Below are 22,119 nucleotides of genomic sequence, written 5' to 3' on the forward strand. Positions count from 1 at the left end.
ATGGAGGCAACAACTTATATTTACTTCATATCTTCAAGGCAATGACACGCAGCTAGCACGTATAGAGAGGTGTTCACACCACAATGACAAGAGGCTAGCACGTATAGAGAGGCGTTCACACCGCAGACTCAAGACTCCATAGGCAGAAAGGGAATGGGTGACCACCAGGCAGAGCAGGAGGGCTAAGCAGGGAGTGCAGGGATCTCCTGTGGGTATTCCTCTGCAAAACAGATATACCATTTTGGATACTGTTGAGGGAAATGGCCTTAAAGGGATAAAGCAGCAGCCAAATTCATGGTGCCATGGTTGGCTCTGCTGCAGAGGGTGGGAGAAACAGGCATAGAAATGCAATAGGTGTAGGGGATTCAATTGTAAGGGGAATAGATAGGCGTTTCTGCAAACGAGAGTCCAGGATGGTGTGCTGCCTCCCTGGTGCTAGGGTCCTGGATGTCTTGGACTGGCTGCAGGACATTCTGGAGGGGGAGGGTGAACTGCCAGTGGTCGTCGTTATGTTGATGCTAACGACACAGTTATAACAAGGGATGAGGTCCTAAAAGAAGAATATAGAGAACTAGGAAGAAAGTTGAAATGTAGGGCCTTAAAGGTAGTTATCTCAGGATTACTACCAGTGCTGCGAGCTAGTCAGAGTAGGAAAAGGATATATAAGATGAACACGTGGCTGAAAAGATGTGAGGTGGTGGGTTTCAGATTTGTGGGGCATTGTTTCTGGGTGAGGGGTACGGGTTACACCTGGGCAGGACCAGGATTGATGTCCTTGGGGAGTGTACTTGGTAGAGTGGTTTGGGAGGGTTTATACTAATGTGGTAGGGGAGCGGAACCAGAGGAGTAGGGTAATAGATGCAGAAATTGAGGGAGAGGTAGAAACAAAAGCAAACATGACTAAGAACAGGCAGGGAAACGCTACTGAAAAGAGCAGGGGAGGTGGTCTAAAATGCATGTGCTTCAATGCGAGAAGTATAATCAGTAAGGCAGATAAACTTAGAATATTGGTTAGTACTTGGAACAATAACATTATCGCGATTAGAGACTTGACTGAAAGAGGGTCAGGAGGGGAGCTGAATGTCACAGTATTTAGATGTTTCAGGTGTGATAGAAGGGAATGTAAAAGGGGTGGGGGAGTTGCATTACTGGTAAAGGAGTATCTCACAGCTGTATGGAGGGAGAATACAGAGCACTCATGCAGCGAGGCAATATGGGTAGAACTCAGGAACAGGAAAGGTGAAATCACAATGCTGGTGTGTACTACAGGCCTCCCAACAGCCAGTGGAGAGATAGAGGAACGAATATACAGACAGGATTTTGGAAAGATTTAAAAACAGCAGGGTTGTTGTGGTGGCTGATTTTAACTTCCACTATATTGATTGGGACTCACTTCTTGATAGGGGCTTGGATGGGGGAGAATTTGTAAGGATCATTCAGGAGGGTTTCTTAACACGGTATGTAAACAGTCCAACCAGGGAATGGGTTATACTGGACCTGGTTTTGAGAAATGAGTCTGCCCAGGGGAGTGAAGTTTCAGTGGGGGAGCATTTCTGGAGTAGTAATCTTAATGCTGTGAGTTTTAAGATACTCATGGTAAGGATAGCAGCAGCCCTTGCGTGAAGATGCTAAAATGAGGAAAGGTGAACTACAACAATATTAGGCAGGAACTGGAGAATTTTGATTGGACGTGACTGTTTGAGGGTAAACCCACATCAGTCATGTGGGAGTATTTCAAACGGCAGTTGATAAGAGTTCAGGAGCGGCACATTCCTGTGAGAATGAAGGATAGGTATGACATGTTACATGAACCTTGGATGACCAGGGATGTTATGACCTTGGTCAAAAAGAAGGAAGCATATATAAGGTCCAGGAGGATGAGAAGAGACGTAGCCCTTTAGGTGTACAAGGCGAGTAGGAAAGAATTTAAACAAGGAATTGGAACAGCTAAAAAGGGGTCATGAAAATTTATTAGCAAACAGGATTAAAGAGAATCGCAAGGCTTTTTATACAAATATAAAAAGCAAGAGGGTAGCCAGGGAAAGGTTGGTCCACTCAAGGACAAAGGAGGGAATCTATATGGAGCCAGAAGAGGTAGGCGACGTCCTAAGTTAATACTTTGTGTTGATATTCACCAAAGAGAAGGAATTGGTGGAGGATGATCACAAGGAAGGGAGTGTCAAATTTCTAAGTTGCTACTAGAAAGGAAGAGGTGTTGTAATTTCTTATAATGTATTAAGGTAGTTAAGTCTTTGGGTCCTCATGGGATCTATCCCAGAATACTGAGGGAGGCTGGAGACCAAATTGCTGGAGCATTGACAGACATCTTTGTATCCTCTTTGGCCACAGGTGAGGTCCCAGAGGACTGGAAAACAGCCAGTGTTGTTCCATTTTTTAAGAACGGTAGCAGGGATAATCCAGGAAATTACAGGCCTGCAAGCCTCATGTCAGTGGTAGGGAAATTATTGGAAAAGATTCTCAGGGACAAGAACTACACGCATTTAGAAGCGAATTGACTTATTAGCAATAGACAGCATTGTTTTCTGCAGGGGAGGTCGTGTCTCAATAAACTGATCAAGTTTTTCTGAGGAGATGACGGAGACAAGCGATGAGGAAAAAGTGGTTGACGTTGTCTACATGGACTTCAGTAAAGCCTTTGACAAGCTCCCTCGTTTCAGACTGGTACAAAGGGTAAAGTCACATGGTATCAGGGTGAGCTGGCAAGATGGATACAGAACTGGCTTAGTCATAGGAGACAGAGGGTAGTGATAGAAGGATGATTTTTGAAATGGAGGGTTTTGGCTAGTCGTGTTCCACAGGGATCAGTGCTGGGATCTCTGCTGTTCGTGATCTACATAAATAATTTAGAGGAAAATGTAAGATAACAAGGTGTAAAGCTGGATGAACACAGTAGGCCAAGCAGCATCAGAGGAGCAGGAAAACTGACGTTTCGGGCCTAGATCCTTCTTCAGAAAAATGTGAAGAAGGGTCTAGGCCCGAAACGCCAGCTTTCCCGCTCCTCTGCTGCTTGGCCTTCTGTGTCCATCCAACTCTACATCTTGTTATCTCAGATTCTCCAGCATTTGCAGTTCCTACTATCTCTAGAGGAAAATGTAGCTGGTCTAATTAGTAAGTTTGCGGACAATACAAAGATTGGTGGAGTTGCAGATAGTGAGGAGGATTGTCAAGAGGATACAGCAGGATATAGATCAGTTGGAATCATGGACAGAAAATGGCAGATGGAGTTTAATCCGGACAAAGTGAGATGATGCATTTTGGAAGGTCACGTACAGGTGGAAATTATACAGTGAATGGCAGAACCCTTAGGAGTATTGATGTGCAGAGGGATCTGGGTGTGCACGTTCACAGATCACTTGAAGGTGGCAGTGCAGGGACATAAGGTAGTAAAAAAGGCCCATAGTATTCTTGCCTTCATTGGAAGGGGCATTGAGTATAAGGACAGGCATGTTATGCTGCAGCTTTATAGAACTTTAGTCTCCCCAGTGTAGGGACTTTAAGATTTCCTCCTTCAATATGTGCGGTGGTGAGGGGGTGGAGGTGAAGATGGCAGGCTACTCAGTTACACCACCTTTACCCTCCTCCAAGGAATGGCAGTACATTGGTTCTTTGTTGTAATCTAGCTCCAGGCCCCTCTGTTTAGTCACAGACCGGATGACCACAATATCAGACCACCCTGACTGACTTGTAGTGGAGGACATCACACAACTGGTTAAGGTAATGGTAGCAAATTTTCAAGATGCAATGGATTGTTCAATTAGAGTTTGTGTTAGGAGATGATTTTGGTTGTTGGACCTTCCTGCCAAATGGGGACAGGAACCATCTCTTTGGGATTATCCTATAATTATTAATCAGCATCCAGCCAAGACTGGGTCAAAAACAGAAATTGCTGGAGAAACTCAGCAGATCTGGCAGTATCCATGGAGAGAAAGCATGGTGAACATTTTCAGTCCTGCTGCTCTTCTTTGGAACTGATAGTACCTAGGAGAAGGTGGTATTTATGCTATGCTAAAGACAGAGGGTTGTTCAGGTGGGGATGCGAGGAGAAGAAGAAATTGTTGAATAGATAGGCCAAGATTTAGCCAAGAAAGAGACAGAATATGACAGGTAGACAGACAAAGGGATGGATGATAATATATCAGGGAGCAGGAAAAGCTGATAATGGGGACTATGAGTCGGTGAAAATGGGTTGGCTGTGCTGAAAGCAGCCTGTGTTATGGGCCTGGCATGTGGGGTGGGCAAAAGGGCACGGAACAAGGTATTCAGGCCCTAAAATTATTGAAGTTAATATGGAGTCTTGAAGGCTGCAGTAGCCCCAAGCAAAAATGAGATGCAATTCTTGTAACTTGCGCTGAGACACTGGAGCACTGCTACAGGCCTGAACCAGAATATGTTGACTAGGGAACATGGTGATGGGTTGAAATGGCAGACATCAGGATACTTGGGGTCACTTTTGCGGAATGTAAGTGCTCCATAAAGCAGTCACCGAATGTAGAGGAAACCACATTGTCAGCAGCAAATACAGTAAACTTTGTTGAGTGAAGTGCAGATAAATCACAGCTTCACCTGGAAGGTGTGGCTGGAGCCTTGAATAGTGAGGAAGGTGGTGGTAAATGGGGAAGTGCTGCACAACCTGTGGTTGAATGGGAAGGTGCCATGACATGTAGGAATGAGCTGGGAGCAAAGGAGAAGTACAGCAGGATGTCGTGGAGAGGGAACAGTCCTCAAAATGCTGACAAGGCAGACGAGGGGCATGTTTGTCTGGAGGTGGCATCCCACTGTACGTGACGGAAATACTGCCTTATGATATTTTGGTTGTGGAGTGTGGAACGTGAGGACAGGGGACCCTATTGGTATTGTGGGAGTGAACTGAAGTGGTAAGGGCAGAACTTGGCATGTAGGTCAGACCAACTAAGGGCCCTGTGAACCAAGGTGGACATTTCTGTGGAAGCTGGCATCATCCAAACTGACGCAGTTCAGATAGAGAAACTAGGAGAATGAAAAGGAATGTTTACATGAAACAGAGTGAGGGAATTTATAGCCAAGATAACTGTGGGAAATGGGAACAGAGATGTCGAGAAAGGGAAGGGAGGAATCAGAGATGGACACGGTCAAGTTAAGAATAAGGGGGTGGCACTGGAAGTGAAATTCATAATTTTTTCCATTTTCCCAATGAGAGAAACAGCACCAATGATGTCATAAATGTATTAGAGAAAAAGTTGTGGGGAGGCACATGAATAGGATTGAAACAAGGAATGTTCCATGTACCCCACAAAGAGACAGGCGTAACTGGTGTTCATGCAGGTGCCCATGGCCACTTCATTGATCTAAAGAAAATGAGAGGAATTAAAGGAGTTGTTCAAAGTGAGAACAAGCTCAGTCAGGTGGAGGAGTGTGGTGGTGGATGCAGACAGTTCAGGCCTTCTTTCTAGGAAGGAGTGGAGAGCCCCAAGACCATTCTGATGGTGGAAAAGGGCATGCAAACAGATTGCAAGTCTACAGTGAAAGGAGGCAGCTGGTGTCTGTGAACTGGAAATTCTGAAACAGATGTAAAGTGTCAGAAGAATCTCAGGTGTATGCGGGAAGCAACTGGACAAGGAGAGAAAGAAAATTTGAGTCAAGGTAGAAAGAGATAGGTTCTGTGGGACAGGAACAGGCAGAAATAATGAGTCTGTCCTATTTGTGGATTTTGAGAAGTAGGTAGAAGCAGGCTATATGGGGTTGAGGGACGATGAGCTTGGAGAACAGGGAGATCCCAGACGAGATGAGATTAGTGACTGGCTGACGTTTCGGGCCTAGACCCTTCATCAGAAAAGCTGATGAAGGATCCAGGCCCGAAACGTCAGCCTTTCTGCTCCTATGATGCTGCTTGGCCTGCTGTGTTCATCCAGCCCTGCACCTTGTTGTCTCGGATTCTCCAGCATCTGCAGTTCCTACTATCTCTGAGATTAGTGACTGTCGTCAGCACTATACCCTGATATTCGAGGGTGGGGATCACGGTCCAGGGGGAGAAAGATGGTGGTGCCAGAGAGAGCTGGCACTCAGCAGGGCAGCTCTGAGACAGTGTATGGCAGTGCATGGCATTGAGTGTAGATTTCAGGATGCAGTGAGAATAGGACTGCTGTCTGGGGAGTGCTGTACATCTTGGAGGTACTTGTGATCTTGAGTGGATTTGAAACACTAAGGATGAAATTTAAAATGGAATCCATGTTGGGTGAGTCTGAGCCAGAGGTCGTCATTAACCAATGGATATTGGTCTGAACAGGTGCAGCATCTGGGACTCTCTAAGAATGAAGCAATTATTATGGGCACCCAAGAACTAAGCGCAACCCTGCAATATATGTTTCTTGAGGTCACAGAACAGCTGGACATTCAGCAAGTAGAAGTTACCATAGGGCCTGGGTCAGTTGTCATTGATCTACTTATATGACAGAAATTTGTTCAAGATTTTGTTGGTAGAAATTGAAACTCTGCACCACTATACTCTTACCAATATACCCTCTCACCTTCTAGTAAACAGCCTTTCTTCTACTTGAGCCAATTGTGTAAAACTATATTACCAGTTAAGAGTATTCACAAATTCTCCAAGCAGGTTTAATGCTCAGCTACGACAATCAGAGGCATATAACACACAGTAATGCAAATAAAAATGTGAATACTTCTGGATCAGGTTTATTTTATCCATGTTTCCTTCTATATATATGATCCTTCAAACCCATTAGTCATCACATGAGGCTACACTGAGAATACCTGCAGCATACCTAACTATGAGATTTCACAGTTTGCCCAGATCTTGTGCACAATCAAAAAACACAAAAGTGGTCCACTAGATAGCAAGAGATACCACAGAAGTAAGAACTTAGATAACATTTAACCTTCTACCTAAGGTACTCAACTAAGCTGTTGTATTGAACAACTGCTCCATCTAAGATCAGGTAAGCTAAGCTAACAAAAATCTAGCCTATGAATTTCTGGTTGAATTGGGTCACAATAACACATTCTGATGATATGTTGGCCACGTGCCAGATAAACAAACCATAACATGCAGATCATGTCACAACAGTGTAACGAGTTTAAAAGGCAGCGTATTTGTTCATTCTGAGGACATGTTCCACCATTGTGACAAAAGAGGCGAGAGCTACTTTTAATTGTGGCCTGGGACAGTACATTAACTCTGGCCCCTGCCATTCACAATAAGCTGTTCTTGAAGTGAAATTTTAGAAATAAGACTATAACAGAAATGACTTTCATATATGCAGCAAAATATCTGGAATCATTTGGTTAGTGAAACCTTCACAGATTGCATTGGAAGCACACTATTACAATGTCCTGCACCTTGCTAATGGGGCAATGTCTCTCAGTCAGCCAAAGTGTAGCTTCAGTCCTGATGGTTTCTCATTCATGCTTTTTGGGCTAGTAGAGTTGTCAGCTTAATCCTCCCATCCATGGATGCTGTCAGGCATGTCCCACAATCCATTGCAGTGCACCAATCAACAGTGACCACAGGTGCTCGATGACCTCCAAGTGATAGGCAAGGTTCCAAGATTTGCTCTGCATTTGTCAGCTAGAAGACAGAAAGCACACTGCAGTGAGCAGAAAAATTGAATCTAGAGTCTCACTTATTCTTGGATCAACCTTTGCTCATGCCCATGAACTGTTATTCCAAGTACAGATTAACCAAGACAACAAGGCTTTGCAAGTGTATGTTAGGAGAAAATGGGGATCTTTGATCATGTAATGCAGCAAAAGACAGACACTCTGACAGAATCACACATGCATAAATTAGATATAGTATTCATTTACAAACGGCCAAATCCAGAGGATCACTTGAAATTTAAGCACGCAACTAGGACAGCACATAGAAATGGGAAAGGCCAAAGAAAAAAATCTGAATTTTTTTGTCTTTTTTATTTACAAAGAATCATGTACATATAACTCTTTATGAAATGCAAATGCTTTGAGGCTATTTCAAATGTGAAATTATTAGACTTCAAATTGGTAGTTTTCCCTTTGTTTACCTTCTATGATGATCAAGTGTGAAGACCATTGCATTATCATCAAATTAATAAAGTGAACTCGGCATTACAGCAATCATTACAGCTAGTGCTTGAAGGTGAAGCTTCACAGACATTGTCAAATCTGATTTTAGCTCAGTACCACTTTCTCAAGGAGAATTAAGTTAGGCAAGAAAAGCTGGCCTTGCTAGTGATGTCCACATAAATAAATATCCACGAAAATGCTTGAAAATTAACAACTCTAGAAAAACCAAAACAGCAAGAATAGTATAGGCATATTTGGCATATTAAAGTTCAAGCATTATAGATCAAGAAAATAATAGATAATAAACATGAAAAAAATTTCAGTACTTTTCAAACCTTATTTGGCGTACTCAGGCATGATTCAGCCAAACTCTCCATATTCCGTGGTAACAGAAGACTCAGTTAAGCCCTACTTTTCCTTAACCCCACACACTTATTAAAGCCAGTTTCTTTCTCTCCACCACACACATACCTGTCTTCCCAACTCATTTCTGCAACATACACTCACTTATACCATCTATCTGTACTCACTCTCACATTCACTCACTTATGCCTCCCGTTCCACTCGGCACCCTCTCTCATCCATTCCTCCTCTCCACCTTTCCCACTATCTCGATTTGTCTATCTTACTCAAATGTGGAGGTGCCAGAGTAGAAAAGTAGCAAGAATGATCAAAATTGTGAAATGTTTTAAGAAACAGAACATAGGGGCCGGAGTAGACCATTCAAGTCTGCTCTGCCATTGATTGATTATGGCTGATCTTCCAACTCAGTATCCGGTTTCCACTTTCTCTCCATACCCATTGAGCCCTTTAGTCCCAACAGCAAAATCCAACTCATTCTTGAAATCATACAATGTTTTGGCTTTAACTGCTTTCTGTGATAACGAATTCCACAGGCTCACCACTTTCTGGATGAAGAAATTTCTCATCTCGGTCCTAAATAGTCTACCCCATATCCAACAGGAATATCACTCCTGCATCTACCCTGTCTAGACCTGTTATAATTCTATATGTTCCACAAGTGAATTAGGGAAAAAGTGAATTATAGATTAGACTTAGAACTTAAAAGTTCGTAAAACATTGACTGATGAGAGAAAAGCAACTATCAGGAACCAAATACCAAGCTAAGGTAAAGAAAGGTATCCAGACCCTTGTAATCCATATTTGCCTTTTTTTAAAAAAGGACTGTTAGCTACAGATATCAGCTGTGCAGCAATTAGCAAAAGCTAGGCTGTTACACAGCATATTATTACTGCTGTATCTAAGTACACTTGCCACATGTTTAGGGATGTGATGGAAATTACTGAATGGCAGAACATGGTCAAGGGCTGAAATGGCCTACTCCTGTTCTTATTTGAACTGTGGACAGTCAATGAGACAAACTGCTTACTGAAGCATATACAGGGAGTCTGCAATATACATCATTGTGATATACATTGTTTGGCATTCATATTGCTGGTTTTATGAAGAAGCAAACCTAAAATATCCCCATGCTCAGGTTGTTGTACCGTGTACAGTATGTCCATGTTCACAACACTGTCACCATATGCTGTGTGACACAGCATCCACAGACACCAGCACACTGTAACCATATTCTGTGTGGCACAGCGTACGTGACTCATCATGCTGTTACCATGTGCAGTGCAGCACTGTTGACATGACTGATCACATGGTCACCATATGATGCGTGGCACTGTCTACTTGCAGTCATCACACTGTTACCATATGCTATGTGGCAGAGAGCCATGACTGAGGATAATACAAAGGCCAAATCCAAAGAACGCAGTATTTTAAAACACAAGGCTCAGATGCTGGAACCTGCAAATGAGCTGCACATGATGAAAATGTTCTGAGGAAAGGAATGGCCTGATTAAGCAATAAATCTTACTCTCCAGTGAAAAATTTATACATCTATTGAAGTGTGCATAAGCTTTAACCTAACAGCACCCAAGAATCTTACAATGTTAGAGCACGTTTGTAAAATAATGCTTTGCCTGCTCTTTGCTCAGCATTTACAACCAGTTCACCTGCTCTCTATATCCACGGTTTCTGGTGGTGCTTTGTATCCACTTGGGCTTAACACGTTCCATTGCTATCATCCTTTCTCTTCTATACCTTGACCAAACTGCTTCACTGCTCAATCATGGGAGGTCAAGGCCATGTGCTCATAGACTGTGGTTAAAAGCAATAGCTGGTGTAGCCATTATCTATCTATATAGCCCAATTGGTCAGAACTCAATTCCATCTTCGAGGTAGTATAACTCAGCCCAATAAGAATAAGAACAACTGTATAGAGGAATAGGAGGAGGTCATTCAGCCCCTCAAACCTGTCCTCTATTCAGTTAGATGAGAATTAAGATACAAATCAGCCCTGATAGATCAGTCATGATCAATTTGCCATTGTTCCATAGTTCATAATATCCTTACCTGACAAATATGCACCAATCTCAGTTGCACATATCTGAAACAACTGCCAGTGTGCAATGTCATTGGAGGGAACGAGTGAGCTCTTGTTCTGGGTTCTCCAGCAGAGGAAACAGTTACTACATCAACTTATTTTGCCATTCTAAATACCCAGACTACCCCGACTGAAGGGAAAGTAGTTTGCACAATCTGTCCTCATAATGTAAGCTTTTTAGCCCGAGTATTATTGCACTGAATTGGTGCTGCACCAAGACCAATGCATCCTTCCTGATGTGTATAGTATTCCAGGTAGACTCTAATCAGCACTCTGCATGGTTCACTAAATTAGAGTAATTTCACCTCAAGTGTGAATCATAATACTAAGGTAACTGAAAAGTAACACCTCGATTAGATGCCACTAATCGCAGCCAGGACATAAATTTTAAAGCTGCAACTAGGATCAGTGCTTACAATATGGAAGGGAAAGAAAGGTACAACCAGAAATGCAAGTCCTGATAGCAACATTATTACTTTTGCTTAAAGCACACAGTTCAATTGAGTGGACAATACTCAGCTGTAATGCTGAGTGTCATGTGCACTGTCCAGGCTTACAAAAAACAAATGGCCACTTGGTGAAGTAGTAAGGAAGTCAGATCTCAATATCAACTGATTCTTCAGAAGAGGCTGAAAATAAACTAAGTTCCCATCACACATACTGGTCTTTGTGCCTTACCTTGTGAATAACTCCACCACTAGAGGAACAAGTGAGTACATAGTGTCCTTCTGAATCAAATGCAAATAGTCTTCCACGGGGCACCTGAACTTGCTTGTACCCGCTGTACCCAGACAGTACAAATGGGCCGATAGCATCTGACTGCATCCTGCATTCGGAAACCTTGACTCCGCTCTTATGGATGTTCCATTGAATAAACTAGATCAACAAGAGAACCAAAAATGAAAGGCCAAACTTATCAGATTCGTTAAAAATTGCACATCTCTCAACTGGGTACACAAACCAAACTGCTGCAACAAACTTTAAACTTATTCTGACTTTATCAATGAAAGTTTCACCAAAATGTTCAAGTACACAGACACACTCACTCACCACAGACACATCTACCACAGAAAGATACATCTACAGACTCTCAACTACATCCTTCCAAATACAGCTAAATGAAAGCCTTTTATCTGCACCCCACTGTGAAAAACTGAAAATCTGGAGAGACAGGTATTTCTGATTAAATGGAAGACAAGACTGTGGAGGAAGCGGGATAATCTTTGGATGAAATACAGGTAGAGTTCCAAGTGTTACTGCCACTCCAAATGAATCGTTTAGTCACACCATTCAAGCTCCCTGTTTGACAGCTGTGCAATTACCTTTCCATCTTCACCAATGCTGTAAACTGAATTTTCATCATAGCTGAACTCCACTGAATAAACTTCCCCAGAATGTGCATGCCAGCTCATGGCACAGTCATACCGCTGCATGTCTGAAACACATGAAATAAAGCACACTGAATTTGCAGACCTTCAGAATGGGACGGATGAAGGAAGACAGCAAGAAGTTAGTCTCTGGTTTCCGGGAATGGAGGACTGTGCAAATGCCTGGGTGACTCACTACAAATCTCTCTCAAAAGACTGCTTTAATAAATGAAACAAGCAGCACTGGGACTGATAGGTGCATGAACCAGAGAAATCTCAGCACGTTAAGAAAAAGCCAAACTACTCAAACCAACAACCCTTTCACCTCATTGGCCAATCCAGTCATTGAGATGTACAGCACAGAAACAGTCCCTTTGGTCTAACTCGTCCACACCCATTTGCCAGCATTTGGCCCATATCCCTCCAAACCCTTCCTGTTCATGTAACAATCGAGATGCCTTTTAATTACTGTAATTGTACCAGCCTCCATCAGCTCCTCTGGCAGCTCATTCCAGTAGCTGAGTGCTTTTGTGAGGAAAAGCCACACTTAATTCTGTTGTGATATTTTCTAATCAACCTGCTCAGGGATGTTATTACACACCTCTAGGGGCAGGTGGGACCTGAACATGAGCCTCCTGGCTCAAAGGAGGGACACCACCATTGCACCACAAAAACCCCATAATTCTTTCAAATTCACCAACTACAGTCAGCTGACCTGCTCTAGTAAGTCTCATTGCTTTGGATTATGGAACAGCTTTGAAAGAAGGACAGGTTTAATGCAGAGAAGCACTATGAGGTGGTCCTTTCTGCAGGGTGGCTAGGTAGCCATTTGGCAATGTAGAGGGGACAACTCTTGTTGGAATATCTGGACACCAGCAGCCCATCATTAGGACATTACACTATCTTCAATGTTAAGTTCATTTGAAGCAGGCCTGTATATTAAAACTTAAAGTAACCTTTTGACTACCAATATAAAGAAAAGGTTCATCTTACCAAAGAGCCGGATGATGCCATCAGCAGCTCCGGTCACCAGCAGATTTCCATTATGGTTGAAAGCTGTACAGTTAATGGCAATAGGCTCAGGGTCCAGAGAAAACTGGTGCTACAGAAAAACAAGTCAACTTACTGGAAAATTTAAGTACTCAGCAGCAGTAAGCTACAAACATTGCAATTTCCATCCACTTCAATTTGCTACCAACAGCAAGCACGCTCAGCCTCCCCAGCACAGCATCTCAGAATTACTGTGGCACCCAATGAAGCCATTACTGAATGAGAAATTCTCTTAGTACCATTCTGCTGCCTGAACATTCTTTTCAAATAGCAGTTCAATTCCGTTTTGAAAGCCTCTATTGAATTTGCCTAGTCCATATTCGCAGGACAGCTTTCCAGATCTTAAGCACTTGCTGCACAAAACAGATTTTCAAATTGTGTTTGCTTCTTTTGTCTAATTTACAGCTGTACTCTATCATTCTCAACCCTTTCACAAGTGGTAACAATTTCTTCAAAATCACACTGTCCACAATCAGCATTTAGAATGTCTCCATCAGACTCCTTTTCCTCTCAGCTTTCTTTTCTCGAAGGAGAACTGCCCCAATCTGTCTACGTAACTGAAAATCTCCATCTCTGGAACCATTCTCCTGAACCTTTACTGAATTTTCTCCAAAACCCTAACATCCTTCTTAAAGATCATGCCTAGGAATCTATGCAAACTTCCAGCTGAGGCCAAACTAGTGTCTCATGCAAGTCCATCATAACCTCTTGCTCTTCTTAGCCCTTATTAATAACACCTTGGATACATTATGCTCTGTCAACCACTATTTCAATCAGTCCTGGTACTTTCAATGACTTATGCACGTATACATCTAAGTCCTTTCGCTCCTGCACTGCACCACCACCACCCCCACCCACCCCTCAAGCTGTACGCTTTGCTTTATTTCATTTCTCCATGGTCTTTTGACCAAGGTTAATCAGCTCAAACTTCACTCTCCCCATTCTCCAAGTTCAATTTCATTGTCATCTCCCCAACAGTTTCATCAACTTGCCTATGTACTTATGAACACTGTCTATATTTTCCTCCTCACAGTGTTTCCAAGTTTTATATCATCTGCAAATATCGAAATGGTGCCCTATACACCAAGATCATTTAAACATATCAAGTGCAAAACTGATCTTTGAGGAACTCCATGATAAACCTTCTGCCAAGTTGAAAAACATCTATGAACCACTCCTCCTGTTTCTGGTCACTGAGCTAATACTGTATCCTTCTTGCTACTAACCTCAGCTCTAACTTTGTTCATGTCTGTTTTTGTATTGTATCAAATACCTTTCAAAAGTCCATGGACACCACATTAACAACATTGCTCTCAACAACATCTGTTACTCTTCAAAAATATTCAAAATTACTTAAAAGCATTTTCGCTTAAAAATCCACACTGACTTTCCTGAGTTAACCCATGTTTGCCCACTTGACCAGTACTATTGTCCTGACTTACTGTTTCCAGAAGTTTCCCCACCAAGGTTAAACAGACTGACCAATACCTGCAGGGATTATCTTTAACCCTATTTGTAAACAAGGGTGCAAATGTTCAAAATTCTCCAGACCTCTGTCATTACCCACCAGTCTAAAGATGACTGAAAATCTACGGCCAGTGTCTCTACAATACCACTTTCACGTCCCTCAGCATCCTTGGATGCATCTCAGTCAGTCCTGGTGCCACATTAATTTTAAGTACATTAGCTCATCAACTCATTGAGTACAGGCAATCTAATTATCTCTCTTTATAACTAAGAGATTACAATGTCTCAATTACCCTCTTTAACACGGCATAAGTAGCACCATCTTCATAAGTAGCAACAAATACAAAGTAATAGTTTAATACCTCAACTATCCCTTATGCTTCCACTTGTTATACCCCTTTCTGGTCCCAATCTCAGAATGATTACCAGCAATTTAACTTTGTGCCAAACTCCAGCTTGTAAACAACAAAGGGCAGGGTTAAGTAATTATCTAATGCCCTCATGAATGTCTTAATTGAACCTACCTCTACCGTACTTCCAAACAGTGCATTCCCAACCCTAATTACATACCATGTGGAAATTTTCTTTCTCACCGTGCATTTCCTTCTGTTGTAAACACTTGAAAACTGCCCTCTGATTCCCTATCCATTTCGAAGTGGGAACCATTTCTTCCTATCCCCTCTGTCCAGGCCCGTTGAGATCTTGAAAAGTTGTAACAAATCTTCTCTGAGACTTCTCCTCTTAAAGGAAAACAGTCACAACTTCTTCAATTTATCCTAATATCTTAAGTGTCTCATCCCTGGGACCATTCTAGTAAACTACTTCGGCACTCTCTCTAATGTATTCCCAACTATCCTTATGCGGTCCCCAGAAATGTACACAATATTCTATGAAGTCTAACCAGTGTCTTGTACAAGTTCAACACAACCTCCCTGCTCTTACAGAATCATACAGCATGGAAACAGACCCTTCGGTCCAACCAGTCCATGCTGAACATTGGTGTCTTTTTGCCTATGTTGCCATTTATGGAGATTATGTATGCCCTGCCACCTCTAATGATATACACCCTTTCGAATAGTGCCCTTTATGTTATACTGCTTCCCCATGTTCTTTGTACCAAGGTATATCACCTCACATCCCAAAGCACTGAACTTCATCTGGCACCTATCCAACCACTCCAATGCGTCAATGCCCTTTTGAAGTTTATACTGTTCTCTTCTCAGTTCACAATTCCCCCAAGTTTTATTGTCTGCAAACTTTAAAATCATTCACTGCACAGCTCGTTTATATCTCTATCAGATATATCTATCTGGACACACCTATCAGGATAAGGCACGGGTGTGCAGATATACACATATTATCTATCTATCACGTGCGTGTGTGTATAAAATATATATATATACCATAATATATACACACTATATCCTGGCAGGTATACATATGTTTCAACACATGCACACACACACACACACAGGTATATAATATTTACAAATGATATACAGGCTTATTGGGGTACAATATAGGTAAGATAATATATTGATCTATTGTGATTTAGTATGTGATACATCTAATGGGATATACATACTTTTATAGCACACACACGCACACACTCACAAGATAGAGATGTACAGGCAGTCCCTGGTTTGTAAACAGGTTCTGTTCTCGAGTCCATTCACAAGTCAATTCATATGCAATGTGTTTCACAATATGTTACAACAAAACAGCTATATAAGAACAGGGAAATGTTTGTATGTTGGATCTTCAAAACCACAACTTTGTATGGGATCATGTTCGTTGGTTGAATGTTTTTAAATTAGGGAACCCCAATAGATATATCTATTAAGAGAGAAATATGTATATACTATATGCATATACATAATATATATATCAAAATATAAATAATATACATCTTTTGGGGTAGATGCACATAAGCATACATAATATACATTTCTGCCTTTTAAAAATCGTGGACTGAAATAAGAAAAAAAATGTTTCAAACAATTTCTACATGGTTTGAAAAGTGAGCAACCCAACACTTATGGCATGGATCATTTAAACAGCTACTTGAAAATGCAGGAATTCAAAAATAGGTTACAGATAAACTGGGGACGAGGGGTCTACGTATTCAGATTGAGCTCTGGTTGTCAATATGGACCAGTGACCAGTTATTGATGACAAAGGACTTCTGACTGCCAACAACCACCTGACTGATTCTCAGAGTCAAAGACGTACAGCATGGAAACAGACCCTTTGGACCAACTTGTCCATGCAAACCAGATATCCTAAATTAGTCTACTCCCATTTGCCAGCATTTGGTCAGTATTCCTCCAAACCCTTCCTTTTCACGTACCCATCCAGATGCCTTTTAAATACTGTAATTGTACCAGCCTCCACCACTTTCTCTGGCAGCTCGCTCCATACATGCACCACTCTCTGCGTGAAAAAGTTACACCTTGGGTCCCTTTCAAATCTTTCCCTTTTCACCTTGGACCTATGCCCTGGGGAAAAGACCTTGCCTATTCACTCTACCAATGCCCCTCATCATATAAACTTCTTTAAGGACACCCCTCAGCCCCCGAATCTCCAGAGAAAGTAGCCCCAGTCTACAGTATTCAGCCTCTCTCCACAGTTCAAACCCTGCAACCCTGGCAACATCCTTGTAAATCCTTTCTGAACCCTTTCAAGTTTCACAATATCCTTCCTATAGCAAGATGAGAACTGAATGCAGTATTCCAAAAGTGGCCAACCACTGTCCTGTACAGATGCACCATGATCTCCTAACTCCTACACTCAATGAACTGACCAATAATGACAAATGTATCAAATGCTTCCTTTTCTACCCCGTCTACGTGCAACTCCACTTTCAAGGAACTGTGAACCTGGACTCCAAGGTCCCTTTGCTCGGCAACGCTCCCCAGGACCTTACCATTAAGTATAACTCAAGTAACTAAATAGCTTAGCCTGGGAAACAGGTACAAAATTGATCAGATCTCTGTTCTCTGCAATCAAGACTCACTTCAGACCTGAACAAAACAAGTTGATCTTTCCTTCAGCAGTGCTCTAAGTTGTGACTGCTAAGTAATAAAATCAGGGACCTTTTATAAGTGAACCAATAATTTTGCAAACTACTAGGAGCACCTGGAAAAAGAAAGCTGAGAAGAAACCTTCTAACCACGAAGAATCAATTCAATAGATCTTGTGATTAAAGGCTACTGAACTGCATTCCCAGTTACTTGCAATTCATTGTTACTTTCTCGTCCATGTCTCTATGTGACAGAGTGGGAGTTTCTAAAGGGATCAGAACTTGAATTTGTAGTGTTATATGTAAACAGATTGTTACAATTTATCTGCAGCTACAGTCTAATCACTCGCAATAAATATAAGCTCCTGTAAACTACAGAAACCTGGTCTGTGCTTTACATCAACTTGGGTTTGACAATCATGTAATTTGGGAACTCAGTGAACTTACTTTAAAATCTTGGAACATTTCTGATGAGACCAGAAACTGTGGAATTGATTTCAACTGCGTTACATCTGTGAGTCGTAATAATATCAACCCCTATTAACCAAGATACCCACTGACACTCATCCTGAAGAGATCCCACTCAACCACTTTCAAAACCTCTCACTGCTCTTGCCATCAGCATCGGGCCTGCACTTGACTACTCACCCTCTTAGCAAGAAGCCCTCCCTCTCACTCCCTCACGTGCTGTCAGGACAGCCCGCCCTCCCTTGCTCGCACTCTCCATTTCACAGGCAAGATCCCAAACCCATTCCACCGTTGCACAGGCAAGATCCACCAACCGTCCCGTTGCACAGGCAAAATCCACCAACCGTCCCGTTGCACAGGCAAAATCCTTCTCTCCCCTTACATAACAGGTAGGACCTCTCTTCATTAGAGAGGGATGACTGGCAGTAATTTAACAACAAGGCCATGATACCACAGGTCAGGCAAGAGGTTGAGAAGGAGAGCTCTTCATGGTAACCGCAGCTGGCAATGGGAAACCACGCCATTGGCAAACCACACCATTGGCATTACATTGTTCGCAAACAAACCATCCAAACAACTGAGCGACTCACTCAAGTCTCTTTATCTCTCGCCCTCAGCCCGTGCGGGTCTCGCCCACTCTCTCCCTCACGCCGTCAGGATATGCCAATCTCTCTCTCTCTCACACACACACACGCGCACACACACAGAGTCAGGATATGCAGATTACTACCTCTCTCTGACACACACTGTCAGGACATATAGATCTCTGTCTCTCTCACACTCTGTCTAGATAAACAGATCTCTCTCTTTGCCACACACACACTTTCTGGATATACAGATTTCTCTCTTTCTGTCACACACACTCACTGTCAGGATCTGCACATCTCCCTTCTCAGACTCACTGTCAGGAGATACACCTCTCTCATACATACTAAACAGAGATCTATCTATCTGTCTCTCCCTCTCACACTGTCAGGATACGCACATCTTTCTCTCATACACAGTCACGATATGCAGATCTCTCTGTCACACATACACTGAGGATATGCAAATCTCTCCCGCCCCCACATGCCACACAGACACACACTGTCAGGATACACATTTCGGTCTCTCTCTCTCTCACACACTGTCAGGATAAGCAGATCTCTCTCTCTCTCTCTCACACACGCTTTCTGGACATGCAAATTTCTCTCTCTCTCTCACACACTCTCTGGATATTCAGATTTCTCTCTCTCTGTCACACACACATGCACACAGTCAGGATCTGCACATCTCCCTCTCTCACACACTGTCAGGATCTGCACAGCACCCCCTCACAGATGCTGTCAGGATATACGGATCTCTCTCTCTCGCTCTCTCACACACGCTGATAGGATGTTCATATCTCTCTCTCTCACACGCTGGCAGGGTTTACGGATCTCCCTCTCACAGACACTGTCAAGATGCGCACATCTCTCTCTCTCTCTCTCTCTCTCTCACACACACTCAGTACAGATCTGTCTCTCTCTCACACACTGTCAGGATATACACATCTTTCTCTCACACTCAGTCACAAGCTGCAGATCTCTTCTCACTCACACTGTCAGCATATGCAGATCTCTCTCTCTCTCGCACATACTATGATGATATACAGATCTCTCCCCTCCCCCCATACACACACACGCTGTCAGGATATACAGATCTCTCTCTCTCTCACACACACACTATCAGGATATTCGGATCTCTCCCTCTCTCACACACTGTTAGGATGTGCACATCCCTCTCTCACAGACACACTGTCAGGAGATACATTTCTCTCTCATACACACCATCAGTACAGATCTGCCTCTCTCTCACACAGTGTCAGGATATACACATCTTTCTCTCACACACACAGTCACGATATGCAGCTCTCTCTCTCTCACATAGTATGAGGACATAAAGGTGTTTCTCTCTCTCTCTCTCTCCCTACACCACACGCTGTAAGGATATGCACATCTCCCACTCTGTCACACTGTCAGGATGACATATCTCCCTCTCTCATACACACCATCAGTATAGATCTGTCTCCCCCTCTCTCTCACAGTCAGGATATGCACATCTTTCTCTCACACACACAGTCACAATATGCAGATCTCTTCAAACTCACACTGTCAGCATATGCAGATCTCTTTCTCTCTCACACACACATACTATGAGAATACACAGATCTCTCTCTCTCTCTCTCTCTCTCCTCTTAGCCACTCCCCTCCCCCACACCACACACACACACACACACACACAGTCAGATATTCAGATCTTTCTCTCCCTCACGTGCTGTCAGGATATACAGCTCTGTCTCTCTCACACACACACATGCTGTCAGGATATACACATCTCTCTCTCTCTCACACACCACTGTCAGAACAATCTCTTTCTCTCTCTCAAACACAAACTCAAAAGGCAAAACAAAACTGACACAACAGAAACAATGAACTGAATCAGAATATCATTATCCAGGTTGTTTATATACTCCAGCCCATGAGGCACACAGCGGTCTCGAACGTACCAGTGAGCACCGTGTGCTCCCTCTCCAGGGACGCCCTAGCGCGGACATAACCGCGGAAGAGGGGCAGACAGTCAGGAACAACGAGCCCCTCTTCAGCCCGCTGCCTGCACCTGTTAATGACCATCATGGCCACCCCCAGGAGCAAAGCCACCAGAAGGTTCATAGACTTACCCGCCCCTCCCCGCCCATACATCAGAAATATGGGGCTGAAGTGCAACTAAAACTTTAACAGCAGCCCCTTCAAGTTGTTGCTGGTTCCCTCGAGACGCGCACACACACAAAGTCAGTACACATCACTGTCTCTTTCTCTCACACACACTCAGGATTTACAGATCTCTCTCTCTCTCTCACACACTGTCACGATATACAGATGTCTGTCTCTCTCTCTCTCTCACACACACACACAGGCTGTCAGGATATACAGATGTCTCTCTCTCTCTCTCGCACATTGTCAGGATATACAGATGTCTTTCTCCACTCTCACTCTGCCAAGACACACAGATCTCTCTCTCTGTCACACATGCACAGAATCTGGATATATTAAACTCTTTCGCTGTCAACTGTTTATGTATATCCATCAAATTATGTATCAATCAGAATTCAGCTGTACATTTCAACCAAGTGTATCCTCAGCAACACTTCAGGCCAGCACACAACCTACTGCATTACCATTTCTCCGAAGTGGGCAGTCCCTGGTACTTTACCTGCTGCTTCATTGTTTTCGTGTCCCATAGGAGGAGATCACCTGGAACCAGGTTAACTCCTTTATCTCCTGCTTCCACCACTGTCCCCAGTTTGATGCTTGGAGCAGCTGAGGAGCAAACAAATGATGTCCCACTTGGACTACAAGATAGAGACAAAATTCTGTTGGATAGAAGGAAAGGCAGCAAGTTAAGAAATATCCCAGAGTCTCCTGATCTAAACATACAAATTAGGAAACATTCCAATGCATCCTGTCCTGGTTGTATTCATGTTTCCTTTTCCACATTCTTTGCTGGGATGTGGCAAGACCAGCATTTGTTGCACTTGAACGGAGTCACTTGCCAAGACATTTTCAGGAGCAGTTAGGAGTCAATTACATTAATGTGGATCTGGCGTTACACAAGACAGACTAGGTGAAGATGGCAGATTTACTTTCCTAAAGGACATTGGTGAACCAGACCAATGTTTACAATCAATCATGATTGTTATCACTATTACTGAGCTCAGTTTTAAATTCCAGTTTTATTGTTGAATTTCAAATTTACCAACTGGCATTTTAGCCTACGTCCCCACAGCATTAGCCCAGGCCACTGAACTACTTGGCCAGTGCCATTACTATTAATTATAAGAGGAAATCTTTCCATCAATTATTTCAAATCTATGCCCCTCATCGTTGACTTCTCTCTAAGGTAAATAGGCCCTCCCCATGCACCTGATCTAGGCCCCTCACAATTTTCAACCAAATCTCCACTTAGCCAGACCTGTTCAAAGACAAATAATGCCAGCCCATCCAATCTTTTCTATTACCTACAATTTTCCAGTCCTGGCAACATCATTTTAAATGTCCTCTGTACCCTCATTCATGTAATTACACCCTTTCTGTAACGAGGTGACCAGAATGCACACATATTCAAATTGTATTCTAATGCTTTACTCAGTCTCAGCTCTTATATTCAGTGCCATGGCTAATAAAGGAGTCCTTATGCCACATTTACCAACA

General features: G+C 42.8%; 1 protein-coding gene across 4 annotated transcripts in view; it reads right to left on the reverse strand.

Annotated features, from left to right (window-relative positions):
- wdr91 (WD repeat domain 91) overlaps positions 1-22,119 on the reverse strand; it is an 83,789-nt gene that overhangs the window by 27,444 nt on the left and 34,226 nt on the right. For 3 of the 4 annotated variants that reach the window (XR_007264067.1, XR_007264069.1, XR_007264068.1), the window contains exons 12-16: positions 21,122-21,281; positions 12,877-12,985; positions 11,839-11,951; positions 11,195-11,392; positions 7,354-7,582 (exon numbers count right to left, since the gene is read on the reverse strand). Coding sequence is in view for 1 of the 4 variants with exons in the window: in XM_048607536.1 (XP_048463493.1) it covers positions 7,418-7,582; positions 11,195-11,392; positions 11,839-11,951; positions 12,877-12,985; positions 21,122-21,281 (745 nt within the window). In the remaining 3 variants the exon portion in view is untranslated. Of the gene's footprint in view, positions 1-6,668; positions 7,583-11,194; positions 11,393-11,838; positions 11,952-12,876; positions 12,986-21,121; positions 21,282-22,119 lie in introns of those variants that run through there. The other variant, XM_048607536.1, reaches the window with a different exon arrangement.

The sequence above is a fragment of the Rhincodon typus genome, chromosome 18 (assembly GCF_021869965.1).
Source record: "Rhincodon typus isolate 14 chromosome 18, sRhiTyp1.1, whole genome shotgun sequence".
Classification (NCBI taxonomy): Eukaryota; Metazoa; Chordata; class Chondrichthyes; order Orectolobiformes; family Rhincodontidae; genus Rhincodon; species Rhincodon typus.